Genomic DNA, 10,810 nt, shown 5'->3' with positions numbered 1-10,810 from the left:
ATAGTGTGAAAGAAGGGCTTGAAACCTTTTTTTTTTTTTAAGGTCAATGAAAGGAGGGCATTTTGAAGTGTAAAGATCACACTGGTATATTTTAAATGTATTTTTTATGCAATAACTCAAAAATAACCATGGAGTAAAAATTTCAAACAGGAAAATTATAACATTTTTAAAAAAAATAAAGAAAAATAGTCATGACAGAATGGGTTGCAAATGTAGCCTAAATCAGTGCTTCTCAAACTTTTGATTCAAAGGCCTTTTTTGTCCAGTCCCACATTTAGGGTAAGAGATGTGTATATATATATATATATATATATATATATATATATATATATTTTATAAAATATTTATATATATATATATATATATATATATATATACAGTATATGTGTGTGTGTATTACATTTATTAATTTAGCAGATGCTTTATACTTATACTGGTGGCAGAATGCTTTGATGAACATGAAAGTGAAGTTGAACAGCTCCTATGGCCTGCACAGTCACCAGATCTGGATATTAGAGCCTATTTTGGGTGTTTTGAAGGACCGAATCAGGAAACATTTTCTTCCACCAGCATCACATCGTGTACATGACACTGTTCTTGAAGAGGTGTGGCTCTAAATCTCTATGGCCACTGGGATGGACTTAAGTGTCTGTCATTCCCAAGATGAATGGTTATTTGTTGGCTGCAAAACAAGGGCCTATACCATAGGCTACTAACACATTATTGCTGTCTAAAACCATGGTGTTTTAGTTTCATTGTCCAACCCCATAACTTAAAAATATATTTGTTTGTTAAATTGTTATTATCTTTATTCTCAGAATAACTTCAGGTTGAGCTTTATTAATGCAATAGACAATTTTGTTTAAAATGTGAGACTTAGGAATGAGATTATTTAGCCTACTTGTGTGTCTAAATGATTGTAGCCTACATATTGTTACAATTTAAAATAATATTTATCAAACATACATAATATGTAACCAAAACATAGCACGCACTCAACGCTAATTTAACGTGACTACAGTTCCCAAGAACCATCGCGGTCGAAATGAAAATGGGCGGGGCATATTTCACACTGTCTGCGCGCGGTCTTTGAAAGAAAATGGCGGAGCTTCAGAAAGAAGGATTTGAGCCGTAAGTGTTTTATCATTTACAACACGGGAAATAGATGCACTAACAAAATGTTAATAGTAATTTCTGCATGAGGGATTCCCTTGAATAAAGCACAACATTTAGAACAGCGTTTAACGCGATTGATGTTGTTTACAGCTAAGTTAAACTGGCCATGATACTTGATTAGTCAGTGGACAAATACTGATAACTAAAAATACTTTTCAATGTTTTGAATGCAACAAACAAGGTTGTGTAGTTTGTTCGGTGTGCTATAATCTGTGTGACCATTTAATCTCTCACAGATGTGATGCCAGCAACTTCGACACCGGGGTAAATCTGTTTTATCTTCTTTTTTAATGTAACGTTAAAATATTTGCGATAAGGAACTAAATAAAATACGTTTATTCAGCAAATCTGCATATTGGAATGATTTCTGAAGGATCATGTGACACTTAAGTAATGATGCAAAAAATTCGTCTTTGACATCACAGGAATAAATATAATATCAACAAAGAAAACATTATCTTTAAATTGTATTTAATATTTCACAATTTAATATTTTTCTGCCGTATTTTGATCACATAAATGCAGCCTTCCAGACAAAAGTTGTCATCTTGCATTAACACAGAATCCAAAGTCTGTATGTATTCACATATTTGTTGTGACATTTTGACTAGTCAACCTCTGTCTTATGGATATAATATTGTGTTTCTATGTCATCATCTCAACTAGGTCTCAGAAGTGTCTCATGGAGTCAAACGTCCTCGTGACAGTAACCACATCTCAGGTCCTCCTCAGAAGTCTCCTTGCACATCACCTGCTCCTGCAGCAATGCAGCATTCAGAAGAGGAACGCCCAGAGGACTCGAAGATTGAGGATGGCATGAGGGAAACTGCTCCTGAACTGAGCCCTCGCTCGCGGAGGAAATCCTTGAGGAGATCCTCAAGAGGCAGACGATCCCTGCCGGCCTTCCTCGGCTCCTCACAGCGTGAGTGCTGAGCCCCGAAAGCCTTTCACTGGATGTCGTTTAGGATTGTGTTGACTCTGTCTCTTTGTGTCTTTCAGCCCTGTGTGAAACCATCAGTCTGTCTTTACCTGATAACGAGAGGCTGGATATGCTAATTAAAGCTGCTATGCAGGTCTGTAACATGCATATTTGTTATTGAAAGGTGAATATGCTGTACTGGCTTTTTCCTTAAACCTTTTAATGTCCCTGACTGTACATAGAGTACAGTGAAGAGGGTGAAAAACAGTCTGTACACTGTTCCTGGTGTTGATACAGAGACACTTCAGACTCAAGGTAAGTTGGAGCCAGTCATTCATGTAAGTGTTAAGTTCTCTTTAACATCTTTCAGGAAATCTCACTAAGATGTTTTTGCTTTTAAACAAAAAGAGTTGGAAATGATACAGCTACACACACTGCCGTTTCTTATGCTCATCAAGACTGCATTTATTTGATCAAAAATAAAGGAAAATTTTTACAAAAATGATCTTCATTTAAAATACCTGTTTTCTATGTTAATATTTGAAGAGTTCAGATGCAAAAGCCTCTAAATGCCATTTGAAATTTTCATCTTTAATGATCATTTTTATCAAACTTGTATATTTAAGTTCAGTATTTTCACTTAAATGGCAATGATAATTACCTATTAATTGTTATTTAAGTGAAATTACTGAACTTAAATATACAAGCTTGATAAAAATCATCATTAAAGAAGAAAATTTCAAATGGCATTTAGAGGCTTTTGCATCTGAACTCTTCATTTGTTTATTTAAAATGTCATTTATTCCTGTGATCAAAGCTGAATTTATCATCACCATAACTCCAGTCTTCAGAAATCATTCTAAAATGATGATTTGATACTCATTTCTGATTAGTATCAATGTTGAAAACAGTTGAATTGCTTGATTCATATTTCTCTGGAAAACGTGATGCTTTTTATCAGTATTTTTCTTTGATTAATAGTTCAGAAGAACAGAATTTATTTGATATACTGTAGTAACCTTTTGTAACATTGCACATGTCTTTTCTGTGACTTTTGATCAATTGAATGTATCCTTCCTGAATAAACGTTTTAATTTCTTTAAAAAAAAAAATCATTCTTAATGACCCCAAACATTTGAACGTTAAGCGCCGTACACACCGGAACGAATATCGGTGCACGTTATTCGGCAGCGTTTTTCAACGTGTTTTTTGTGTTCACACCATAGACTGTAAAAAATATGGACAAAGCGTCTGTGACGTCACCCATAAACTCTCTGAAGAACGGGTTTGAAGCTGTTTATGGGGGGGTATGGGTGTTAGTGCCACCAACTTCAAAGGCTCCAAACACGTGAGCAAAAGCACCAATCTCATTGGTCGGATAGTATTTGACGCGGTGCGTCAAACTAAAAAGAACTAACCCGAGGCGTTTTTTAAAAATGACGTTTTTACACGTGGCGTTTTCCGTGTCGGTGCGCGCACTCGCATTAAAGGCCATTGCACACTGAGTACGAAATTTTTGCATGCGTTTTTTCCGTGTTTATCAGCCTAAAAATTCGTCACGCAAATTCGAGTCCGATGCGTATTTATTGAACCTTTGCGGGGGGAAAATACGAAATGGATTCGTCAAGCTGTGAGGATGATTTTGTCGTCTCTTATTGAAAAGAGAAGAAAGAGAAAATATTACGTCCATCCAATCCTGAAATTGCGCCGAGAGGAAGCACCTCCTTATCAAGGAAATCGAATCGAATTGTGAAATTTGTGTCAATACCCAGCCCAAGTTGGTGAATATCGCGCGTGAAATTCGTCATTCGGTGTAAACAGGCCCCTAGCGTAATTGGAAAAAGTGTAACACATTTTGACTGATATTTCCCAAAAGTAATGGGCTATATGCACGCATAAATTCCGCATTTGACGTAAGGATGCTCGTCCATTTCCGGTTGTGTAGATTAAAGCGGAGGAAAACCGAGGAAAACGGAATTATGGCAGAGTCTTCAAAATTTACTGTCCTCCCGTCTTTGAAATGAAATGTACATACGTTTAGATGTAATTTTATATATAGTTATATTGATTTAATATAATTTTAAAAAGAAGCATAAACACAACGAGGGGTGTCTGTTTTATCTGTTTTTGTGACTAACGTTTCTTTATTATAACCATGGAGTATAAAATTCAATATAAATTCTCGGTATTACATTGGACTCTACGATCGGCGGAAGTTATCGAGCATCCTTAATCCTTCACCGGAAATACCGCCGTGCATAGAGCCCATTGTTGCAAATTAGCCAGGTAGATAACATTGTCTTGAAACAGAATTTAATACATATAAAATTCATTTACGTTTTATGTCAAAAATCCACTTCATGATGTTTATATGAACGTCTTTGACTTCCAGTTGAGTCTTTGCATGAAGAATGGGACAGTCTGGCTAAAGACATTAGCCGAGACACTCAGAATTCACTCCCAACTACTGAGAGGTAAAAGTCAGTTTTTCTGGGTTTCGGTTAAAATGAATAATTAATCAGTATTGCTTCAGTCCTGGAGCACACTCGTTTATTAAATGTCTCTCTCCCTCTCTCTATGCAGTGACCCCGTTGTTAACATGACCACTGCGCGCATTCAGGAGGACATTAACAGGTAATTCTCCATCTGCTCCCGTCAGTCCGAGACGCTACAGTGGGAGTCAAATTCATTTCATGACTATAGCTGTTAATGGCCATCATGTGCTTATGAAGGTTACAGGCTGAAAGTATGGCATGGGAGTCGCTATTGAACAAACACCGGACCAAAGCTGACGACCTGGACAAGTGAGCACAACTACACACACGCACAGCACATGCATGGATACGGAAATGTCATTTAGCCGTGCATCTCTGTCCCGTTGCAGATGTGTGGAGCGGGGGGAAGAGAAGGGCGTGCCGCTGGACCCATCATGCTTTGCCAAGTCTTCACAGAGTCAACTCATTCTGAACAAACCCGACTACAAGGCAGTACTCACGGGACAGCAAAAACTGCTCCGAAACATGGAGCTAGTGGTGAGGCCAGGACGTTTAAGACACACAAATGCAAAAGTATTCAGAACCAGTAACAGGAAGTGAAATCAGTTGGGCCAGTAGTTCTGCCACCACTTTCTCTAGCATTATCACATTTTAAGTTAGCTACAAATTAGGGCTGTCAAACGATTAATCGCGATTAATCACATCCAAAATAAAAGTTTGTGTTTACATAATATATGTGGGTGCACTGTGTATAATTTTTTTATATATATAAATACACACACATGCTTGAAATATTTTCATTTATATAGATTTATATATAATTTAAGTATTTTATATATAAATAATATTTTTTCTTAAATATTCATGCATGTGTGTGTATTTATGTATATATATATATATATATATATATATAAAATTATACACAGTGCACCCAGATATATTATGTAAACACAAATTTTTATTTTGGATGTGATTAATCGTTTGACAGCCCTTCTACAAATATTTAAATTTTTCATTAAATGTTAAGCTTTCTTTAAAATTTGTGTTTATCTGTACTAAAAGTGCCCAAACATTTAGTACAAAGGGCCTAGAATAAAATTGAGGGCTGTGCACCGTAAGAAGCTGTTGCATTATATCCAACTTTACTAGATATTAAAATGTTTTTTAATCAAATTCCTTTTATATTTTCTAAATGTTAATGCTAAAATAAGATGATATGAGATAAATTAAGATATGCTTAAATAGTCTGTATGTATGTCAAGTCAAGTCACATTTATTTATATAGCGCTTTTCACAATACAGATTGTATCAAAGCAGCTTCACACTGATAACATGAAAGTAGCACAACACAGATCAACAACATTGCTAAACACTAAATAATCCCAACTGAGCAAGCTCAAAGCAAGCCAAAAGCAAGGCGACAGTGGCAAGGAACCAAACTCCATCAGATTGGATGGAGAAAAAACCTTGGGAGAACCCAGGCTCAGTCAGGGGCCAGTTCTCCTCTGGCTTACATTCATATTGTTTAAATATAAATATTAAATATAAATATTGTTTATGAATAAAACGGCGCCATAACATATCGCAGGCGTTGAGTCGTCTCTTCACAGGCGTTGAGTCGTCTCATCACAGGCGTTGGGGCATCTGAAATCCCCGTGAGAGGCTGGACACAAAACTGGACCTGACGAACGCCATTTTTCTCGGGACAAGCGTCCCTAGATAACAGCAGAAAGGCTGTTATCCTTGTAACTGCGCTACTTTGGCCACCTCTGCAATTTATGATTTAGGCCTAATATATTTATGACAAAAAGAGTATTACTTTTTTTTGTGGCATATTTTAATGTTGTCCACAATGTAGACACAACATGGTTCTTAGCTAGTTTTGAGTTGGACATGACAATTGGTTTGTTAAATAAATCAAGCATTCCGGCAAGTGAATCATTAGATTGATGCAAAGTAACTGATACCTGATGATCTGAGTCCATCAAAGCTTTCACAGACTGAATATTTAATTCAGTAACTTTAGGCAGTTTTGATTGTTGTTTTCTTTTTGTTTTGCTGTGTTTTGATCAGGAGATGCTGTACCTTTTCAGAAGTTGTCACAGCGCCTTCTACCGTATAACAGTGGAAATGCGGAAAGCCGGACAAATGTCAAAATGGATCTGGGCCCGTATTCATAAAGAATCTTAATGTAAAGAGTAGCTCCTAGTGACAAAATTCTAAGAAAATGTACTCGTTTACTCTTTAAATTAAAGAAGAAAAAAAATCCTATTAAAGAAAGACGGAATTCAAAGAGTGTCAACCCTTAAAGGGTTAGTTCACCCAAAAATGAAAATTCTGTCAGTATTTACTCACCCTCATGTTGTTCCAACCCTGTAAGACCTTCGTTCATCTTCGGAACACAAATTAAGATATTTTTGATGAAATCTGAGAGCTGGATCACTCCTCCATACTAGTCCATAGGCTGAATGAAACTTGCCGGCCTCTGAAAGTTATTAAAGACATTGTTAAAATAGTCCAAGTGACTACAGTGGCTCAATCGTAACTTTATCAAGCGACGAGAATACTTTTTGTGCGCAAAAACAAACAAAAATAACGACTTTATTTCAACTATTCACTTCCTTCTCTTTGAGCTTCTAGTCATTAACGTAGTGTGATGGTGTAGAGCTACGTCACACACAGGCTCACTATTGGCCGACGCTGGTCATGTGTGATGCGTGTGACATACAACAACAGATCATACACTGTTAAACCAGTAACCTGACTCAAGGCATAGAGAATAGTTGAAATAAAGTCGTTTTTTGCGCACAAAAAGTTTTCTCGTCGTTTGATAAAGTTAAGATTGAGCCCCTGTAGCCACTTGGGCTATTTTAACAATGTCTTTAATAACTTTTCGGGGAACAAGTTTCAATCCCTTAAGAAGCCTATAAAGGAGTGATCCAGCTCTCAGATTTCATCAAAAATATCTTAATTTCTGATGATGAACGAAGGTCTTACAGGGTTGGAACAACATGGGGGTGAGTAAATACTGACAGAATTTTCATTTTTGGGTGAACTAACCCTTTAAAATCACTCTTTTCTTCCAATCACAGTCTTAAAAAGATTGTGTCATACATAGCAACGGGGTCAACTCCGCCTCCTCACTAAGATGCAAGTTTTTGTCTTTTCTTACTCGGAGTTGCTCTCAGATCGGTCTTGAATAAGCTAAGACTCCTACGTAAAAGTTTTTAAGCTAAATTAAGAGTTATGAATAATGGCCCTGGCTTATAAGAGCCATTTTAGGCTCTACTGATGATCATGCCGTATTTTCGTCGTTGCACCCAAGCAAATATAATGCTGCATTTTCTACTATACATAATGCATCTAAATGTAGAGTTCTCAGAAACATTTTTTAATGTACAGTTTAAAAATGAGTACAGAAAGAGAATTGGTTACTTTTTCTTCTCTCTTTTTGTGAGAGAACTGCTGTCATGTGCAGTTGTGTTTCTTCACAGATGGACTCTCACTGTTGTATAATGAGGGAGTTACTGTCTTTCCATGAGACGTCTCAGCTGCTGCTAAAGGAGACCAGCACCAGACTAGGTGAGATTATGTATTTCAGTGGAATAGCTCAATAATTCACAGACAGACACTATCCTTCAACAGTTTTTGGGCAGTAAGGCTTTTTATAAAAAGAATTGAATCATCTGTTTTCAACTGATAATAATCAGAAATGTTTCTTGAGCATCAAATCATATTAGAATGATTTCTGAAGAATCATGTGACACTGCAGACTGGAGTAATGATGCTGAAAATTCGGCTTTGATCACAGGAATACATTACATTTTAAAATGTATATACATGGAAATCTATGGAAGCTTGTTTCCGCCACAGAATGAAAAATAAAAAAGGTGATTGCGACTTTTATCTCACAATTCTGACTTTTTTCCTCTCACAATCGCGAGGTTACGTCTCGCAATTCTGACTTTATAACTGTGAATTGCAAGATATGAAGTCAGAAATGCATGATATAAAGTCAAAATTGCGTGTTGTAAAGTCAGAATTGTGAGATATAAACTATTCTGAGGGGGAAAAAAAGTTAGTCTTTTTTTTCCCCCTTAGAATTGGCCTGATAACTCACAACTGCTAGTTTATATCTCAATTCTGAGAAAAGATGTCAGAATTTCAAGATATATAAACTAGCAATTATGTGTTATAAAGTCAGAATTGCGAGATGTAAACTCACAATTGTGAGGAAAAAAAAGTATAATTCTGAGTTAAAGTCTTTGTGACTTTATTTCTCAGAATTGCGACTTTATTTCTCAGAATTGCGACTTTATTTCTCAGAATTGCGACTTTATTTCTACGAATTGTGACTTTATTTCTCAGAATTGTGACTATTTCTACGAATTACGACTTTATTTCTTACGAATTGCGACTTTATTTCTCAGAATTGCGACTTTATTTCTACGAATTGCAACTTTATTTCTCAGAATTGCGACTTTTATTTCTCAGAATTGCGAATTTTATTTCTCAGAATTGCGACTTTATTTCTCAGAATTGCGACTTTATTTCTCAGAATTGCGTCTTTATTTCTCAGAATTGCGACTTTTATTTCTCAGAATTGCAACTTTATTTCTACGAATTGCGACTTTATTTCTCAGAATTGCGATTTTATTTCTCAGAATTGCGACTTTATTTCTACGAATTGCGACTTTATTTCTCAGAATTGCAACTTTATTTCTCAGAATTGCGACTTTATTTCTACGAATTGCAACTTTATTTCTCAGAATTGCGACTTTATTTCTACGAATTGCATCTTTATTTCTCAGAATTGCAACTTTATTTCTCAGAATTGCGACTTTATTTCTCAGAATTGCGACTTTATTTCTACGAATTGCGGCTTTATTTCTCAGAATTGCGACTTTATTTCTACGAATTGCGACTTTATTTCTACGAATTGCGACTTTATTTCTCAGAATTGCGGCCTTATTTCTCAGAATTGCGACTATTTCTCAGAATTGCGACTTTACATCTCGCAATTGTGCCTTTATTTTTGAATTTTAGTTCTGACTCACAATTTAAAAAAAAGTATTCAGTGGTGGAAACAAGCTTCCATATAAAACAGTTATTTTAAATGGTATTATTATTTCACAATATATTATTATATTATTATTTCACAATGCAGCCGTGGTGAGCATGAGACATGAGCATGACTTTGTTGATCACAAGATAAAAATCAAGTGCAAAAAAGCAGCAACATCTAATGAAGTGTTAAATGCTAATGAAAAATAACACTACTTACAAGAGCTGCAGGATTTTTTGTAATTAAAGATCTAGATCATGAGGAATAAGATCACTTGGGCATTTGAATTGAAATGTTTTATTTATTAATCGCGCAGCTCTACTACTTAAAAGTAAAATCACATGAAATGCAATTCTGCCTTGATAGTGCCAGGTGATTTTACTGTAATTCAGAAGTGTGTGAAATGAGTTAATGAACATTGGGCTTTCCCCCTCACAGCTTCCAGGGCAGGATTTCAGAATCTCCCTTCATCTCCAGTCAGACAGCTGATAAAAGGAGGCATATCTAGCGTCTCCTCCTAGTTTACAGTGCCGTGATGACTCCCATAGGAAAGCTCTGTGATCTGATATGACCATTTTGGTAATGCATTAATAACTTTTTAATGTAACTTTCTACTTTTTCCCTATAACATTTCTTTTACCCAGTAATATGGACAAAAATATAGATGAATTTTCAATATTTGATCTGTGAGAGAGAAAGTTTCAGAATGTGTAGATGAAGATGGACACTAGATGGCAGACTAGTTATTCAAAGCTCTACTTTTACCCATGTGCTTTCAATGCTGTTGTTTTGTACAATTGTAAAGATATCTGAATACAATTAAATGCTTTGTCATTTACTTCAAAGTTTTTCTTTCACAGTTCTGTCGTGTCATTTTTTTTTTTTGACTCCGTTGGAGTCCCAAATGCTTTTAAATGGTCTTTAAAATATCATGCATGTCTAATGGACTGAGGATGATATTCATTCATCCATCCCTGGATTTTTTTTTTTTCTCTTTTTTTCTATTCTGCCTGAATGGTAAAATTGAATGACGTGTTTGAGCTGGTGTCTTGTTTCCAAGACAAACATTGGCAAGCAAGTATTTATATGCTTCAAGTCGTCGTTATTAGCCTAAAGAAAAGACACTGGCCCCTGGGCTTTAGTCATGAGCTCTTT

The 10,810-nt window shown here is 35.8% G+C and overlaps 1 protein-coding gene across 2 annotated transcripts; it reads left to right on the top strand.

Annotated features, from left to right (window-relative positions):
- The first annotated feature begins 1,027 nt into the window (after positions 1-1,027).
- Positions 1,028-10,512, top strand: dsn1 (DSN1 component of MIS12 kinetochore complex). 2 transcript variants are annotated; one of them, XM_039685675.2, is made up of 11 exons: positions 1,028-1,131; positions 1,413-1,440; positions 1,843-2,098; positions 2,176-2,249; positions 2,338-2,410; positions 4,488-4,569; positions 4,679-4,729; positions 4,828-4,899; positions 4,980-5,127; positions 8,085-8,172; positions 10,094-10,512. In XM_039685675.2, exons 1-11 carry the CDS (start codon positions 1,100-1,102, stop codon positions 10,174-10,176), a joined length of 987 nt encoding a protein of 328 aa, XP_039541609.1. In that variant the 5' UTR covers positions 1,028-1,099; the 3' UTR covers positions 10,177-10,512. The 2 variants fall into 2 exon arrangements, with proteins under 2 accessions (XP_039541609.1, XP_039541611.1); XM_039685677.2 differs by lacking the exon at positions 1,413-1,440 and having other exon boundaries at positions 1,041-1,131.
- The last annotated feature ends 298 nt before the right edge of the window (positions 10,513-10,810 follow it).

Source organism: Pimephales promelas, chromosome 3, assembly GCF_988280905.1.
Source record: "Pimephales promelas chromosome 3, fPimPro1.hap1.1, whole genome shotgun sequence".
Classification (NCBI taxonomy): Eukaryota; Metazoa; Chordata; class Actinopteri; order Cypriniformes; family Leuciscidae; genus Pimephales; species Pimephales promelas.
The sequence above is the reverse complement of the archived record's forward strand: the minus strand, read 5'-3'. Positions and strand labels throughout refer to the sequence as shown.

What these genes read in the sequence shown, in the direction of transcription:
- dsn1 (XM_039685675.2), top strand. Translation starts at nt 1,100, where the DNA reads ATGGCGGAGCTTCAGAAAGAAGGATTTGAGCC. An exon ending in TCCGAAACATGGAGCTAGTG is followed by an intron (nt 5,128 to 8,084) that starts GTGAGGCCAGGA and finishes GTTTCTTCACAG; the next exon opens with ATGGACTCTCACTGTTGTAT. An exon ending in GGAGACCAGCACCAGACTAG is followed by an intron (nt 8,173 to 10,093) that starts GTGAGATTATGT and finishes TCCCCCTCACAG; the next exon opens with CTTCCAGGGCAGGATTTCAG.